This window comes from Anthonomus grandis, chromosome 20 (genome assembly GCF_022605725.1).
Source record: "Anthonomus grandis grandis chromosome 20, icAntGran1.3, whole genome shotgun sequence".
NCBI classification, from domain to species: Eukaryota; Metazoa; Arthropoda; class Insecta; order Coleoptera; family Curculionidae; genus Anthonomus; species Anthonomus grandis.
This window is the reverse complement of record NC_065565.1, coordinates 7,401,465-7,420,829: the sequence shown is the minus strand read 5'-3', so window position 1 is coordinate 7,420,829 and position 19,365 is coordinate 7,401,465. Positions and strand designations below refer to the sequence as shown.

Here is a 19,365-nt window from a genome sequence, read left to right as displayed (position 1 = left end):
ATTCGCTACCCCAATCTTTCACCTTTAATTTAAGCTACAAAACGTCTTCCTAAGTTAAGAATTCGTGGACTTATCCTAAATCATCGAGACCCATTTCTATAGACTCTTATGTCTTCTAACTAGCATGGGCAGATATTTTACGTCATAACTCGAAAAGTTTCAAAGATATTTTAAAATGGTTTTCAGCATTCGCTACTCCAATCTTCCACCTTCAATTAAAGGTACAAAACGTCTTCCTATCTTGAGAATTCCTGGACTTATCCTAAATCATCGAGACCCACCTCTATAGACTCTTATGTCTTTTAACTGGCATGGGCCGACATTTTGCCTCATAACCCTTAAAGTTTCAAAGATATTTCAAAATGGTTTTCAGCATTCGCTACTCCAATCTTCCACCTTCAATTAAAGGTACAAAACGTCTTGCTATCTTGAGAATTTCTGGACTTATCCTAAATCATCGAGACCCACCTCCATGGACTCTTATGTCTTCTAACTAGCATGGGCAGACATTTTGCCTCATAACTCTTAAAGTTTCAAAGATATTTTCAAACGGTTTTCAGCATTCGCTACCCCAATGTTACAGCTTCAATTTAAGGCATAAAACGTTTTCCTAAGTTGAAAATTCCTGGACTTATCCTAAATCATCGAGACCCACCTCCATGGACTCTTATGTCTTCTAACTAGCATGGGCCGATATTTTGCCTCATAACTCTAAAAGTTTCAAAGATATTTCAAAATGGTTTTCAGCATTCGCTACTCCAATCTTCCACCTTCAATTAAAGGTACAAAACGTCTTCCTATCTTGAGAATTCCTGGACTTATCCTAAATCATCGAGACCCACCTCTATAGACTCTTATGTCTTTTAACTGGCATGGGCCGACATTTTGCCTCATAACTCTTAAAATTTCAAAGATATTTCAATTCGGTTTTCAGCATTCGCTACCCTAATCTTCTACCTTCAATTTAAGGCATAAAACGTTTTCCTAAGTTAAGAATTCCTGGACTTATCTTAAGTCATCGAGACACACCTCCATGGACTCTTATGTCTCCTAACTAGCATGGGCAGACATTTTGCTCTATAACTTCGAAAGTTCTTAAGATATTTTAGGATGGTTTTCAGCATTCGCTTCCCCAATCTTCCACCTTCAATTTAAGGTACAAAACGTCTTCCCAACTTCAGAATTCCTGGACTTATCCTAAGTCATCGAGACCCACCTCTATAGACTCTTATGTCTTTTAACTGGCATGGGCCGACATTTTGCCTCATAACTCTTAAAATTTCAAAGATATTTTAAAACGGTTTTCAGCATTCGCTACCTCAATCTTCCACCTTTAATTTAAGGTACAAAACGTTTTCCTAAGTGTAAAATTCCTGGACTTATCCCAAATCATCGAGACCCACCTCCTTGGACTCTAATGTCTTTCAACTGATACGGCCGGACTTTTCGCCTCATAACCCCCAAAAGTTTCTTTAAATATTTTAAAATATTGCTGTTTGCCATTCCGTAATTGCATTCGGCACCCACATAAATTTGATGTTGTTGGTTCATGTCAATTCATGGGAAATGGTCGCTAAATGTAATTACACTATATCGAAATCAGGACGCCAGGATACAAAGTCGAGTAATACAATCCAGAAATTTTGCAGGAAGATTCAATCCAGATTTCTCCTTTGCATTCACCGATTGACATTCCATAATTGAATTCGGCACCCACACAAGTTTGATGTTGTTTCATGTCAGTTCAGTGGGCAAAGGGTGCTAAACGTAATGAGACAGACATTTTTCGTCATAAGTTCGAAAGTTCTTAAGATATTTTAAAATGGTTTTCAGCATTCGCTACCCCAATCCTACACCTTTAATTTAAGGTACAAAACGTTTTCCTAAGTTGAGAATTCCTGGACTTATCCTAAATAATCGAGACCCACCTCCATGGACTCTTATGTCTCCTAACTAGCATGGGCAGACATTTTGCTCTATAACTTCGAAAGTTCTTAAGATATTTTAAGATGGTCTTCAGCATTCGCTATTCTAATCTTCCATCTTCAATTTAAGGTACAAAACGTCTGCCTAATTCAAAATTGCCTGCCAAAATTCCTGGACTTATCCTAAATCATCGAGACCCACTTCTATAGACTCATGTCTCTTAACTGATATAAGCAGACATTTTGCTTCATAACTCTTGAAGTTTCAAAGATATTTTAAAATGGTTTTCAATATTCGCTGAACCAATTCTCCACCTTTAATTTAAGCTACAAAACGTTTTCCTAAGTTGAGAATTCCTGGACTTATCCTAAATCATCGAGACCCACCTCCATGGACTCTTATGTCTTCAAACTAGCATGAGCAGACATTTTGCCTCATAACTCTAAAAGTTTCAAAGATATTTCAAAACGGTTTTCAGCGTTCGCTACCCCAATCTTCCACCTTCAATTTAAGCTACAAAACGTTTTCCTAACTCAAAAATCCCTGGACTTATCCTAAATCATCGAGACCCACTTCTATAGACTCTTATGTCTTCTAACTAGCATGGACAGACATTTTGCCTCATAACTCTAAAAGTTTCAAAGATATTCCAAAACGGTTTTCAGCATTCGCTACCCCAATCTTCCACCTTTAATTTAAGATATAAAACATTGTCCTACGTGAAAAATTCCTGGACTTATCTCAAATCATCGAGACCCCAAACCAACCCATGCATGAATAGTCACGACGCTCAAAATCGGAGAGAGCATTAGTCGGGATTTAAACAGGTCTTGCATTCTTGCTTCTGTTTCGTTTGCTCCTGCTCCTGGGTACTGAAATTGGTTTATGCATTCGAAATTGCGTAGGGGTCCATGGATTATGTTTTCTCCTATTCTGTCCCTACCTGCTCTCCACCTGACATGCATATATTTGGTGCTATCCTGCTTAATCGTGAGGCCTATCTTCTTGGCCTTCCTACCGTGATAATATTGGCGTATGCCAAGATCATCAGGCCTCACCCACCCCAAAGTCTGCTCGGTGATCTCACAGTTAAAATGGAAGTGCTCTCTCGCTTGCTTACTGTTGATGGCGCTCTTTGCTTTTTCAACATATCTATGAAGGTATTTCTAAATTTGCCTTAATCGAGCTGAGGCCATGAACATTTAATTTAAGGAAGGAAGTCTCCCATGACCACCTCCTTGTCTCCAATGTCTCTTAACCTGTATGGCCAGACATTTTGCTTCATAATTCGGAAAGTTCTTAAGATATTTTAAAATGGTCTTCAGCATTCGCTACCGCAATCTTCCACCTTCAATTTAAGGTACAAAACGTCTTCCTAACTTCAGAATTCCTGGACTTATCCTAAATCATCGAGACACGCCTCCATGGACTCTTATGTTTCGTAACTAGCATGGGCCGACATTTTGGTCTATAACTTCGAAAGTTCTTAAGATATTTTAAAATGGTTTTCAGCATTCGCTACCCCAATCTTCCACCTTTAATTTAAGGTACAAAACGTCTTCCTAACTTAAGAATTCCTGGACTTATCCTAAATCATCGAGACACGCCTCCATGGACTCTTATGTTTCATAACTAGCATGGGCCGACATTTTGCTCTATAACTTCGAAAGTTTTTAAGATATTTTAAAACGGTTTTCAGCATTCGCTACCCCAATCTTCCACCTTTAATTTAAGGTACAAAACGTCTTCCTAACTTAAGAATTCCTGGACTTATCCTAAATCATCGAGACCCACCTCCATGGACTCTTATGTCTTCTAACTAGCATGGGCAGACATTTTGCCTCATAACTCTTAAAGTTTCAAAGATATTTCAAAACGGTTTTCAGCATTCGCTACCCCAATCTTCCACCTTCAATTTAAGGTACAAAACGTCTTCCTAACTTTACAATTCCTGGACTTATCAACCGAAATAGAGAAAAAAGCTGACTTACCTTATTGCCTAAACCGCACGTCGGTGGCGTACTTCCGTTACTACTGTCCGACCTAGAGCGCGAACTGGACGAGGAGGACGAAGAAGAGGAGGAGGAGGACGAGGCGCTACTCGCCTCCGACTCGTTTCCGGACTCGTTCTCTTCCGGTTTCCGTCTTCTGCCGCCGCGTTCCGGCATCGGTTTGTCTTCCTCGCCTTTCTCGTGCCGCTCGAACGGCAACAAGAGCCTTAAAAAAACAAAAATTTCGTTTTATTACGTTCGGCAACGTTCTCCCATTGCACGGGTGCCGAGTTCAATTACGGAATGGCAAATGCTGTCTCTTACCTCTCGTAGTGTCGTCGAATGACCGTGGCGGCACTGGTACTGTTCAAATGTCCGGTCATGTCGTCAAAAACCGATTTCCATAAACGGTTGGTGGTCACGCAGTCGTACCCTCCGAGTTTTTGGACCCTCGTGTAGAATTCGTATAAGTTCACTGTAAAAAGAAAGAATATGGCTATCAGAAGTTGATAAGCCATAACTCAGCTACATCGCTGACTTGGGCAATGCGGTTTGCGGCTAGTTATAGTGAAAGGATGAGGCTAGACGCCAGTATACTCGGCTTTATCCAACTGGGTGGGAAACAAAAAATATGGCTATCAGAAGTTGACCTATTTTTTTTAAATGGTGAAAACTAGTCTCGCTTTGATAGCGATAACTCAGCTACATCGCTGACTTTGGCAAAGCGGTTTGCGGCTAGTTATAGTGAAAGGATGACGCTAGACGCCAGTATACTCGGCTTGATTCAACTAGTTGGGAAACAAAAAATATCGCTACCAGAAGTTGACCTATTTTTTTTAAATGGTGAAAACTAGTCCCGCTCTGATAGCTATAACTCAGCTACATCGCTGACTTTGGCAACACGGTTTGCGGCTAGTTATAGTAAAAAGATGAAGCTATACGCCAGTATACTCGGCTTTATTTAACTAGTTGGGAAACAAAAAATATGGCTATCAGAAGTTGACCTATTTTTTTTTAAATGGTGAAAACTAGTCCCGCTCTGATAGCTATAACTCAGCTACATAGCTGACTTGGGCAACACGATTTGCGGCTAGTTATAGTGAAAGGATGAAGCTAGACGCCAGTATACTCGGCTTTATTTAACTAGTTGGGAAACAAAAAATATGGCTATCAGAAGTTGACCTATTTTTTTTTAAATGGTGAAAACTAGTCCCGCTCTGATAGCTATAACTCAGCTACATCGCTGACTTGGGCAACGCGGTTTGCGGCTAGTTAAAGTGAAAGGATGAAGCTAGACGCCAGTATACTCGGCTTTATCCAATTAGCAGGGAAACAAAAAATATGGCTATCAGAAGTTGACCTATTTTTTTTAAATGGTAAAAACTAGTCCCGCTCTGATAGCTATAACTCAGCTACATCGCTGACTTCGGCAATGCGGTTTACGGCTAGTTATAGTCAAAGGATGAAGCTATACGCCAGTATACTCGGCTTAATCCAACTAGTTGGGAAACAAAAAATATGGCTCTCAGAAGTTGACCTATTTTTTTTAAATGGTGAAAACTAGTCCCGCTTTGATAGCCATAACTCAGCTACATAGCTGACTTGATAAATGCGGTTTGCGGCTAGTTATAGTGAAAGGATGACGCTAGACGCCAGTATACTCGGCTTCATCCAGCTAGTTGGGAAACAAAAAATATAGCTATCAGAAGTTGACCTTTTTTTTTTAAATGGTGAAAACTAGTCCCGCTTTGATAGCCATAACTCAGCTACATCGCTGACTTGGGCAACACGGTTTGCGGCTATTTATAGTAAAAAGATGAAGCTATACGCCAGTATACTCGGCTTTATTCAACTAGCAGGGAAACAAAAAATATGGCTATCAGAAGTTGACCCTATTTTTTTTAAATGGTGAAAACTAGTCCCACTCTGATAGCCATAACTCAGCTGCATCGCTGACTTCGGCAATACGGTTTGCGGCTAAATATAGTGAAAGGATGAAGCTATATGTCAATATACTCGGCATCAAATATATATCAGGCTATACATCAAATTGTTCCTTTAAAAAAGGCCCTTTTCAAGTTACTTACGTTCCTTGTACCCCAGTGACGGTATCCGGCCCAACGGCAGCCGTTTGCTCTTCATGAAAGCGGTCAGCAGTTTGACGAATTGTTTGTTCTCGTTGTTCTCGTGACAGCGGGCGCTGCGTCGAGTGGCCACCTGCGAGTCCACCGTCGACCTCTCGTTGACCTTCAAAAAATTCAATTTTAGACAGACAGAAAATCGTCCAAATAAACCAAATTTTACCCTCGCGTATTGACTGGTAACCGACGACTCGGACTCGTTACTTTCGGACGCCGCGGGGGACGCGCTCCTCTTTTTCCGTTTGCCCCGCGGACGCCCCTTCAACTTGGGGGCCAAATGGTTGCAGAGCAACTCGTGCCCCTCCAGTTCCGGATAGTCGAAGGTGTCCCGACAAAAGAGCACCTAAAGCAGGAATTCGGCGCGTTACGGAGTGACAAACCTGTGACACGGACTTACCCTAGTGTTGGGGTGTTTCACGTAAAACCCCCCCAAAGCGTTCACGATTTTATACTTCAAATATCGATCCTCGACCCCTTCCAGGCGGGTCATCATCGCGCGGTAACGGCAGTACTTCGGGAAACTCAGGATAACGACGTGCGGACCTCCCGCCTGATCTGATTCCTCTGGAAAAGTGTCTCGTCAAGGTTTCACCTTCGGATGCCCTTCGTATAGACTTACCGAACTTGTCGCGCTCTTGTTCCACATCGGAGAAGTCCATGACGACCTCTGACAAGGTGAAACTGTGACCGGCGGGCCTGCGCGGACGTGCCAACTGGTCGGTTTCGATGGGGGGGACGTCTCGAAGGTCGCTCTCGCATTTGGCCAGTCGGCCCCAGTTCCATTCGGTGTTCACGGTGATCCAGCTGATCAGGTCTTCCAGTCGGATGACGACTTTTTCGGATATTGCCAGCACCTCGTCCTGGAATTTGGACGCTTATTTACTACAAAGTGCCAAAGAGGCTGTTGATTCGTAGAGGTGTGTCTCGATGATTTAGGATAACTTCGGGAATTCTTGACTTAGGAAAAAGGTTTGTACCTTAAATGGAAGGTGGAGGATTGGGGTAGCGAATGCTGAAAACCTTTTGAAAATATCTTAAGTAGTTTTGAAGTTATGAGGCAAAATGTCTGGTCATGCAGGTTAGGAGGCATTAGAGTCCGTGGAGGTGTGTCTCGATGATTTAGGATAAGTCCAGGAATTTTTCACTTAGAATAATGTTTTATACCTTAAATTAAAGGGAGAAGATTGGGGTAGCGATTGCTGAAAACCATTTTAAAATACGTTAAAAACTTTCGGAGTTATAAGGCAAAATGTCTGCCTATGATAGTTAGGAGACATAAGAGTCCATGGAGGTGTGTCTCGATGATTTAGGATAAGTCCAGGAATTCCTAACTTAGGAAAATGTTTTATGCCTTAAATTGAAGCTGAAAGATTAGGCTAGCGAATGCTGAAAACCATTTTAAAATATCTGAAAAACTTTCGGACTTATGAGTCAAAATGTCTGCCCATGCTAGTTAGGAGGCATAAGAGTCCATGGAGGCGTGTCTCGATGACTTGGGATAAGTCCAGGAATTTTTCACTTAGGAAAACGTTTTATGCCTTAAATTGGAGGTGGAAGGTTGGGGTAGCGAATGCCCAAAACCATTTAAAAAAATCTTAAGTAGTTTTGAAGTTATGAGGCAAAATGTATGGTCATGCAGGTTAGGAGGCATTAGAGTCCGTGGAGGTGTGTCTCGATGATTTAGGATAAGTCCAGGAATTTTTCACTTAGGACAATGTTTTATACCTTAAATTAAAGGAAGAAGATTGGGCTAGCGAATGCTGAAAACCATTTTAAAATATCTTGAGAACTTTCGGAGTTATAAGGCAAAATGTCTGCCCATGCTTATTAGGAGACATTGCAGTCCAAGGAGGTGTGTCTCGATGACTTGGAATAAGTCCAGGAATTTTTCACTTAGAACAATGTTTTATACCTTAAATTAAAGGGAGAAGATTGGGGTAGCGATTGCTGAAAACCATTTTAAAATACGTTAAAAACTTTCGGAGTTATAAGGCAAAATGTCTGCCTATGATAGTTAGGAGACATTATGGTTTATGGAGGTGCGTCTCGATGATTTAGGATAAGTCCAGGAATTCTTAACTTACGAAAACGTTTTGTAGCTTAAATTAAAGCTGGAAGATTGGGGTAGCGAATGCTGAAAACCATTTGAAAATAACTTAAGAACTTTCGAAGTTATAGAGCAAAATGTCTGCCCATGCTAGTTAGGAGACATAAGAGTCCATGGAGGTGGGTCTCGATGATTTAGGATAAGTCCAGGAATTCCTAACTTAGGAAAACGCTTTGTAGCTTAAATTAAAGGTGGAAGATTGGTTCAGCGAATATTGAAAACCATTTTAAAATATCTTTGAAACTTCTAGAGTTATGAAGCAAAATGTCTGCCTATATCAGTTAAGAGACATAAGAGTCTATAGAAGTGGGTCTCGATGATTTAGGATAAGTCCAGGAATTTTTAACTTAGAAAAACGTTTTATGCCTTAAATTGAAGCTGAAACATTGGGGTAGCGAATGCTGAAAATCATTTGAAAATATCTTAAGAACTTTCGAAGTTATAAAGCAAAATGTCTGCCCATGCTATTTAGGAGACATAAGAGTCCATGGAGGTGGGTCTCGATGATTTAGGATAAGTCCACGAATTTTTAACTTAGGAAAACGTTTTATGCCTTAAATTGAAGGTGAAAGGTTGGGGTAGCGAATGCTAAAGACTATCTTAAAATATCTTAAGAACTTTCGAAGTTATAGAGCAAAATGTCTGGCCATGCTAGTTAGGAGACAATAGAGTCCATGGAGGTGTGTCTCGATGACTTGGAATAAGTCCAGGAATTCTTGACTTAGGAAAAAGGTTTGTACCTTAAATGGAAGGTGGGGGATTGGGGTAGCGAATGCTGAAAACCTTTTGAAAATATTTTAAGAACTTTCCGAGTTATGAAGGAAAATGTCTGGCCATACAGGTTAGGAGACGTTAGAGTCCAAGGTGGGTCTCGATGATTTGGGATAAGTCCAGGAATTTTTCACTTAGGACAATGTTTTATGTCTTAAATTAAAGGTGGAAGATTGGGGTAGCGATTGCTGAAAACCATTTTAAAATACGTTAAAAACTTTCGGAGTTATAAGGCAAAATGTCTGCCTATGATAGTTAGGAGACATTATGGTTCATGGAGGTGGGTCTCGATGATTTAGGATAAGTCCATGAATTTTTCACTTAGGAAAACGTTTTATGCCTTAAATTGAAGGTGGAAGGTTGGGGTAGCGAATGCTGAAGACTATCTTAAAATATCTTAAGAACTTTCGAAGTTATAGAGCAAAATGTCTGGCCATGCTAGTTAGGAGACAATAGAGTCCATGGAGGTGTGTCTCGATGACTTGGAATAAGTCCAGGAATTTGTAACTTAGAAAAACGTTTTATGCCTTAAATTAAAGGTGGAAGGTTGGGGTAGCGAATGCTGAAAACCATTTAAAAATATCTTAAGAACTTTCCAAATTATGAAGCAAAATGTATGGCCATGCAGGTTAAGAGACATTATGGTCCAAGGAGGTGGGTCTCGATGATTTAGGATAAGTCCAGAAATTTTTAACTTAGGAAAACGTTTTATGCCTTAAATTAAAGCTGAAACATTGGCCAAGCGAATGCTAAAAACCATCTGAAAATATCTTAAGAACTTTCGAAGTTATAGAGCAAAATGTCTGCCCATGCTAGTTAGGAGACATAAGAGTCCATGGAGGTGTGTCTCGATGATTTAGGATAAGTTCAAGAATTCTTAACTTAGGAAAACGTTTTGTACCTTAAATTAAAGCTGGAAGATTGGGGCAGCGAATGCTGAAAACCATTTTAAAATATTTAAAAAACTTTCGAACTTATGACGAAAAATGTCTGTCTCATTACATTTAGCACCCTTTGCCCTCTGAACTCTCATGAAACAACATCAAACTTGTGCGGGTGCCGAATTCAATTATGGAATGTCAAACGGTGAATGCAAAGGAGAAATCTGGATTGAATCTTCCTGCAAAATTTCTGGATCGTGTTACTTGACTTTGTATCCCGGCGTCCTGATTTGGATATAGTGTAATTACATTTAGCGACCATTTCCCATGAATTGACGTGAACCAACAACATTAAATTTATGTGGGTGCCGAATTCAATTACGGAATGGCAAACGGCAATATTTTAAAATATTTAAAGAAACTTTTGGAGTTATGAGGCAAAAAGTCCGGCCATAGCAGTTAAGAGACATTCGAGTCCACGGAGGTGTGTCTCGATGATTTAGGATAAGTTTAGGAATTTTTGACTTAGGACAATGTTTTATGTCTTAAATTGAAGGTGGAAGATTGGCCAAGCGAATGCTGAAAATCATTTGAAAATATCTTAAGAACTTTCGAAGTTATAGAGCAAAATGTCTGGCCATGCTAGTTAGGAGACATTATGGTTCATGGAGGTGGGTCTCGATGACTTGGGATAAGTCCAGGAATTCCAAACTTCGGAAAACGTTTTATGCCTTAAATTGAAGGTGGAAGATTGGGGTAGCGAATGCTGAAAACCAATTGAAAATATTTTAAGAACTTCCCGAATTATGAAGCAAAATGTCTGGCCATGCAGGTTAAGAGACATTAGAGCCAAGGAGGCGTGTCTCGATGACTTGGGATAAGTCCAGGAATTTTTCACTTAGCACAATGTTTTATGCCTTAAATTGAAGCTGGAAGATTGGGCTAGCGAATGCTGAAGACCATCTTAAAATATCTTAAGAACTTTCGAAGTTATAGAGCAAAATGTCTGCCCATGCTAGTTAGGAGACATAAGAGTCCATGGAGGTGTGTCTCGATGATTTAGGATAAGTCCAGGAACTCTTAACTTAGAAAGACGTTTTGTGCCTTAAATTAAAGGTGGAAGGTTGGGGTAGCGGATGCTGAAAACCATTTGAAAATATCTTAAGAACTTTCCGAATTATGAAGCAAAATGTATGGCCATGCAGGTTAAGAGACATTATGGTCCAAGGAGGTGGGTCTCGATGATTTAGGATAAGTCCAGGAATTTTTCACGTAGGACAATGTTTTATGCCTTAAATTAAAGGTGAAAGGTTGGGGTAGCGAATGCTGAAAACTATTTTAAAATATCTTAAGTAGTTTTGAAGTTATGAGGCAAAATGTCTGGACATGCAGGGTAAGAGACATTGGAGTCCTTGGAGGTGGGTCTCGATGATTTGGGATAAGTCCAGGAATTGTTCGCTTAGAAAAACGTTTTATGCCTTAAATTAAAGCTGGAAGATTAGGCTAGCGAATGCCCAAAACCATTTTAAAAAATCTTCACAACTTTTAGAGTTATGAGGCAAAATGTCTGCCCATGTTAGTTAGAAGACATAAGAGTCCATGGAGGCGTGTCTCGATGATTTACGATAAGTCCAGGAATTTTTGACTTAGGACAATGTTTTATACCTTAAATTAAAGGTGAAACATTGGCCAAGCGAATACTGAAAACCATTTTAAAATATCTTAACAACTTTCGGACTTATGAGTCAAAATGTCTGCCCATGCCAATTACGACATCATCATATTATTTAAAAAAAAAAAAAAAAGCAATTACCGAAACAGATAACCGTATATATATTATAATTAAATTTCGTACTACCGCCGATCGATCGAAAGTGTAGTACCCATAATAATAATGCAATAAAATAGCAGATAACAACAACAACAACAAGACACGCTAATTATTTATTCAGATTCTCTTTTTGTGTTATTCGATTTGCAGTCAAACAGGAAACTTTGGTCGCTCTTTACGTGACCTGCACGAGAAAGCGCGATTATGATGGTGCTGAGTGAGATCCACACACACACATACATACACTAACAGATATTTATTAAGAATTATTAATAATTGTAGAGCCATTTCCATAATGCTCTCTCTAGGGCTTCGATCGTCGATGCTCACTTCTTATCCGAAATTGCATTTCAGGCCCTTAATAAGAGTGAAAGAAGGAGGTGGGTGAGTTGATTATTGATTTTTCCAATTTCCATGCCACACTGCAGTGACCGTTTAATTATTATATTACGAAGGCACTTATAAGAACAATTTAAGAACATTTTTAATCCTGCCGACGTAAAAAGAACATCACTCCCTCGAGTGTATTATAAAGTGTGTTGTCTCGCTCTTCTCCCGCTAACTCTCTCTCACTTTATCACGAGGTATTGTTGGAGTTTAAATTAAAAACCGTCTATAGTCGGTCTCGTATCGGCTTCGGTTGGATTAATAAGAAATTTTATTCCAGGCAATTGAGAATGGGAATCGCTGGACTAATCGCCACATTTTGCCTCATAACTCTAAAAGTTTTAACGATATTTTAAAATGGTCTTCAGCATTCGCTAGCCCAATGATTCAGCTTCAATTTAAGGCATAAAGCATTATCCTAAGTGAAGAATTTCTGAAGTTATTTTAAATTATCGAGACCCACCTCCATGGATTCTTATGTCTTCTAATTAGCATGAGCAGACATTTTGCCTCATAAGTCAAAAAGTTCTTAAGATATTTTCAAATGGTTTTTAGCATTCGCTACCCCAATGATTCAGCTTCAATTTATGGCATAAAACGTTTTCCTAAGTTAAAAATTCTTGGACTTATCCTAAATCATCGAGACCCACCTCCATGGACTCTTATGTCTCCTAACTAGCATGGACAGACATTTTGCTTCATAATTCTGAAAGTTCTTAAGATATTTTAAAATGGTTCAGCATTCGCTTGGCCAATGTTTCAGCTTTAATTTAAGGCATAAAAGATTTTCCTAAGTAAAGAATTCCTGGACTTATCTTAAATCATCGAGACACTCGTCCAAGGACCATAATGTCTTTTAACCGGCATATCTAGATATTTTGCCTCATAAGTCGAAAAGTTCTTAAGATATTTTCAAATGGTTTTCAGCATTCGCTGGATTTCTAAGTCAAAAATTCCTGGACTTATCCTAAATCATCGAGACACACCTCCTTGGACTCTAATGTCTCTTAACCTATATGGGCAGACATTTTGCTTTATAACTTCGAAAGTTTTTAAGATATTTTCAAATGGTTTTCAGCATTCGCTGGACCAATGTTTCAGCTTCAATTTAAGGCATAAAACGTTTTCCTAAGTTAAAAATTCCTGGACTTATCCTAAATCATCAAGACACACCTCCTTGGACTCTAATGTCTCTTAACCTATATGGGCAGACATTTTGCTTTATAACTTCGAAAGTTTTTAAGATATTTTCAAATGGTTTTCAGCATTCGCTGGACCAATGTTTCAGCTTCAATTTAAGGCATAAAACGTTTTCCTAAGTTAAAAATTCCTGGACTTATCCTAAATCATTGAGACACACCTCCTTGGACTCTAATGTCTCTTAACCTATATGGGCAGACATTTTGCTTTATAACTTCGAAAGTTCTTAAGATATTTTCAAATGGTTTTCAGCATTCGCTACCCCAATGATTCAGCTTCAATTTAAGGCATAAAACGTTTTCCTAAGTAAAAAATTCCTGGACTTATCCTAAGTCATCGAGACACTCGTTCAAGGACTCTAATGTCTTTTAACCTGCATGTCTAGACATTTTGCCTCATAACTCCAAAAGTTCTTAAGATATTTTAAAATGGTTTTTAGCATTCGCTGGACCAATGTTTCAACTTCAATTTAAGGTACAAAACGTTTTCCTAAGTTAGGAATTCCTGGACTTATCCTAAATCATCGAGATACGCCTCCAGGGACTCTTATGTCTCTTAACCTGCATGTCCAGACATTTTGCCTCATAACTTCAAAACTACTTAAGATATTTTAAAATAGTTTTCAGAATTCGCTACCCCAATCTTTCAGCTTCAATTTAAGGCATAAAACATTTTCCTAAGTTAAAAATTCCTGGAGTTATTCCAAGTCATTGGGACCCACCTCCATGGACTCTTATGTTTCCCAACTAGCATGGGCAGACATTTTGCTTTATAACTTCAAAAGTTCTTAAGATATTTTCAAATGGTTTTCAGCATTCGCTAGCCTGATCTTCCACCTTTAATTTAAGATATAAAACATTGTCCTAAGTAAAAAATTCCTGGACTTATCCTAAATCATCGAGACCCACCTCCATGGACTCTAATGTCGTCTAACTAGCATGGGCAGACATTTTGCTCTATAACTTCGAAAGTTTTTAAGAAGTTTTAAAATGGTCTTCAGCATTCGCTAGCCCAATCTTCTTCCTTTAATTCAAGGCATAAAACGTTTTCCTAAGTTAAGAATTCCTGGACTTATCCTAAGTCATCGAGACACTCGTCGATGAACCATTATGTCTCTTAACATGTATGGCCAGACATTTTGCTTCAGAATTTGGAAAGTTGTTAAGATATTTTTAAATGGTTTTCAGCATTCGCTTGGCCAATGTTTTAGCTTCAATTTAAGGCATAAAACGTTTTTCTAAGTTAAAAATTCCTGGACTTATTCCAAGTCATCGAGACACACCTCCTTGGACTCTAATGTCTCTTAACCTGCATGGCCAGATATTTTGCTTCATAATTCGGAAAGTTCTTAAGATATTTTCAAATGGTTTTCAGCATTCGCTACCCCAATGATTCGGCTTCAATTTAAGGCATAAAACGTTTTTCTAAGTCAAAAATTCCTGGACTTATCCTAAATCATCGAGACACACCTCCTTGGACTCTAATGTCTCTTAACCTATAGGGGCAGACATTTTGCTTTATAACTTCGAAAGTTCTTAAGATATTTTCAAATGGTTTTCAGCATTCGCTGGACCAATGTTTCAGGTTCAATTTAAGGCATAAAACGTTTTCCTAAGTTAAGAATTCCTGGACTTATCCCAAATCATCGAGACACACCTCCATGGACTCTAATGTCTTCTAACTAGCATGGGCAGACATTTTGCTCTATAACTTCGAAAGTTTTTAAGATATTTTCAAATGGTTTTCAGCATTCGCTTCCCCAATGTTTCAGCTTTAATTTAAGGCATAAAACACTGTCCTAAGTGAAAAATTCCTGGACTTATTCCAAATCATCGAGACACACTTCCTTGGACTCCAATGTCTCTTAACCTGCATGGCCAGACATTTTGCTTCATAATTCGGAAAGTTCTTAAGATATTTTCAAATGGTTTTCAGCATTCGCTACCCCAATCTTTCACCTTTAATTTAAGCCATAAATCATTTTTCTAAGTTAAAAATTCCTGGACTTATCCTAAATCATCGAGATACGCCTCCATGGACTCTTATGTCTCCTAACTGGCATGTCCAGACATTTTTCCTCATAACTTCGAAAGTTCTCAAGATATTTTCAAATGGTTTTCAGCATTCGCTACCCCAATCTTCCAGCTTTAATTTAAGGCATAAAATATTTTCCTAAGTAAAAAATTCCTGGACTTATCCCAAGTTATCCAGACCCACCTCCATGGACTTCAATGTCATTTTACCTTAATTGAGCCTCTTCTGCTTGGAATAACAAACTAACTCATGCATCGAGTGCCCAGAATTGAATCCAGGAATTGGGTCAATTCCACTTTAATCAATATATAGTTGAGACAACGTGAAACGTACCATACCTCTTCCGTAATTTCGAACCTCTTTTGCATATACCCATTCGTATATTATTATTTTTGTTTGCCCGCGTCAAATTGAAAGTATAAATTCAGTCGTTTACGGTCTAAGCTATTTTTATTTAAATAAAACGTACGTTATATAGGAATATTCAGATTCGTTTGAATTTTTCTTCTATAGCCCGTTTTAACCTTGTGTTACTTTAATGGCAAGGTTATGTAATTGAAAAAAACTATTAAAGGATGACCACAAAGAGTTTTTAAAATAAATCGGGAAGTTTGGCCGCCCAGGCCGCGTGTACCACATACGTGTCACGGCCCCCATATAACCCCACGGGCCGGTAAAACCAGTGGCCCCTCAAACTAGAGTATTGATTTAGGTCTCTCTCTCTCTCACATTATAAACGTACTCACCTCTCCCTGATCCACCCTGCCCTCGGGCGTGTTCTCCGGCAAAAAGTACAATCGTAAACTGGCCAGGGTTTGTTCGCTGTTCTTGTCGTACCATAACAGTTGCAACTCGCCGATGCACAACAGATCCGAGTTTTGCCACATTTTCACGAAGAAAAACTCGCTGATCGTGACGATTTTCTTCGCGCCGCTTTTCTGGTACCTGAACGCCTTGTAGAAGGTGTAGGGTCCGTGTTGGCCGCACGGACCTCCCACCAACTGCAAGAGAAAAACGTGTTTGTTACCCCCAATCAATAGTTAGACAAGGATAGAAGGTGGTACTCTTTCAAGCCCCTTGATTGTATGCAAACGATACGGAGTTTGTCTTTTATGAAAGTGGTACGGGTTGGAGTGAGATAGAAATAAATGCTGTGCAGTGGAATTTAACACGTTAAGGAGTTTGATTTTGAGAGGAGGATTGGTGGTATCAAAAAACCGATTGCACCGTTGTGTTAGTTGGAAAAAATTAGTTAAAATTGAGTACCATGTCAAGGGGTTTATTTTGATTTTTGAAAAAGTTTTTTGGATTTTAGGAGAACCATCAGTGGTACCAAAAATCTGATTGCACCATTAAATTCGTGAGAAAAAATGAGCTGAAAAAGAGTACCATGTCGATGGGTTTATTTAGAATCTTAAAAAAAAATTGATTTTTGAGAGAACCATCAGTGGTACCAAAAATCTGATTGCACCATTAAATTCGTGAGGAAAAATGAGTTGAAAAAGAGTACCATATCGATGGGTTTATTAACAATCTTAAAAAATTAATGATTTTTGAGAGAACTATCAGTGGTACCAAAAATCTGATTGCACCATTGAATTCGTGACGAAAAATCAGCTGAAAAAGAGTACCATGTCGATGGGTTCATTTAGAATCTTAAAAAAAAAGTGATTTTAGAGAGAACCATCAGTGGTATCAAAAATCCGATTGCACCATTAAATTCGTGAGGAAAAATGAGTTGAAAAAGAGTACCATGTCGAAGGGATTATTTCAAATTCTCTAAAAAAATGTGATTGTTGAGACAACCATCAGTGGTACCAAAAATCTGATCGCACCATTAAATTCGTAAGGAAAAATGAGCTTAAAAATAGTACCATGTCAATGGGATTATTTGAAAATCTTAAAAAAAATTTGATTTTTTGAGAGAACCATCAGTGGTACCAAACATTTGATTGCACCATTAAATTCGCGAGGAAAAATGAGCTGAAAAAGAGTACCATGTCGATGGGATTATTTTGAATTCTTAAAAAAAATTGATTTTTGAGAGAACCATCAGTGGTACCAAAAATCTGATTGCACCATTAAATTCGTGAGGAAAAATGAGTTGAAAAAGAGTACCATATCAAAGGGATTATTTGATATTCTTTAAAAAAACGTGATTTTTGAGAGAAATATCAGTGGCACCAAAAATCTGATTGCACCATTAAATTCGTGAGGAAAAATGAGTTGAAAAAGAGTACCATGTCGATGGGTTTATGTAGAATTTTAAAATAAAAGCGATTTTTGAGAGAACCATCAGTGGTACCAAAAATCTGATTGCACCATCAAATTCGTGAGGAAAAATGAGTTGAAAAAAAGTTGCATGTCAATAGGATTATTTGAAATTCTTAAAAAAAATTGATTTTTGAGAGAACCATCAGTGGTACCAAAAATCCGATTGCACCATTAAATTCGTGAGGAAAAATCAGCTGAAAAAGAGTACCATGTCGATGGGTTTATTTAGAATCTTAAAAAAAAAAGTGATTTTTGAGAGAACCATCAGTGGTACCAAAAATCCGATTGCACCATTAAATTCGCGAGGAAAAATTAGTTGAAAAAGAGTACCATATCGATGGCATTATATCAATTTTTAAAAAACCTTTTATGGCTCCCCTTTCTATTTTTTTAACCCCACTTCTGACAATTAAATTATTTAATAAATACACACACACACACCATATTAAATTCAACTACTGCAAAGCTCTTAATAAGGAAAAACAGTCATAAAATCAAGGTGCACACCCTTTTGTACCTAAATAGTTACCCTTCTATACAAGACCCTTACCACACATTCCTCCAGGTAACATTTCTTGTCTATACTTCCGCTCTGACCCTATAAATTAATTATACAGGGTGTAACCTGGTTAGAAATAGAGAATTTTATACACCCCGTATCTTTCAAGGTATTTTAATATTATAGAGGTTCGAATTTGAACTACGATAATGGGTATTTAAGTACCTGCCTTATCACTAATGGGATTTCGAGATAATAAACTCGTTATTTACATAGCGTTTTATAAATATATACAATTTATTACCTATAGATTAGATACAGGGTGATTTATCAGAAGGTCTATTCTATAATACACGTTTTCGTGTATATCTAAAAATAGGATCCACCTGGAAATATCGATTTAAATATTTTAATAATCCCGAGGCGATATTATATACTATTAAAAACCGGTTTGTTATTATTCAGTAAATGAGTTTTCGTTTAATATTAACTATAAATGCAAGATTCCGTTCGATAAACAACGTACAAAAATAACTTATTTATATGTATTTAATAAGACCGCGATAGCGGCACTTCCGGTCAAACCGGAAATAGATGATTAGGAAAGTTTTTAGTTCATTTCACTCCGCTACTGTATCTCTGTTATCCGTCTCTCTGTCTCGCCCATAGCCGTCGCCATAAGTCTGTCTTTATTTGACACTTGACAGCTCGATGACGCGATGACCTGAAGCTGTCAAAAAAACAATTCACTTTGAAGGGTCATATCTCGATCCCCGTTTGTCATGCGAATTTTCTAATGGTACCAAACGATTACAGAGGTCGTAAACCTTTTAAAAATTTAGAGAGGTTAAACATTTTTGGTACCACTGATGGTTCTCTCAAAAATCATTTTTTTTTTAAATTTCAAATAATCACTTTGACATGGTACTCTTTTTCAACTAATTTTTCCTCACGAATTTAATGGTGCAATCAGATTTTTGGTACCACTGATGGTTCACTCAAAAATCAATTTTTTTAAAAGAATGTCAAATAATCCTATCGACATGGTACTCTTTTTCAATTCATTTTTCCTCACGAATTTAATGGTGCAATTGGATTTTTGGTACCGCTGATGGTTCTCTCAAAAATCACATTTTTTAAAATAATTCCATCGACATGCAACTCTTTTTCAACTAATTTTTCCTCAGGAATTTAATGGTGCAATCAGATTTTTGGTACCACTGATGGTTCTCTCAAAAATCAATTTTTTTTAAAGAATTTCAAATAATCCCATCGACATGAGACTCTTTTTCAACTCATTTTTTCCTCAAGAATTTAATGGTA

The 19,365-nt window shown here is 38.1% G+C and overlaps 1 protein-coding gene across 50 annotated transcripts in view; it reads right to left on the bottom strand.

The window, feature by feature from the left end:
• LOC126747799 (AT-rich interactive domain-containing protein 5B-like) overlaps positions 1 to 19,365 on the bottom strand; it is a 30,841-nt gene that overhangs the window by 8,643 nt on the left and 2,833 nt on the right. For all 50 annotated transcript variants that reach the window (XM_050456603.1, XM_050456627.1, XM_050456644.1 and 47 more), the window contains exons 2-8: positions 16,016 to 16,270; positions 6,678 to 6,918; positions 6,456 to 6,622; positions 6,222 to 6,401; positions 6,005 to 6,164; positions 4,242 to 4,392; positions 3,918 to 4,143 (exon numbers count right to left, since the gene is read on the bottom strand). In XM_050456603.1, the coding sequence (XP_050312560.1) occupies positions 3,918 to 4,143; positions 4,242 to 4,392; positions 6,005 to 6,164; positions 6,222 to 6,401; positions 6,456 to 6,622; positions 6,678 to 6,918; positions 16,016 to 16,270 (1,380 nt within the window). The remainder of the gene's footprint in view (positions 1 to 3,917; positions 4,144 to 4,241; positions 4,393 to 6,004; positions 6,165 to 6,221; positions 6,402 to 6,455; positions 6,623 to 6,677; positions 6,919 to 16,015; positions 16,271 to 19,365) is intronic.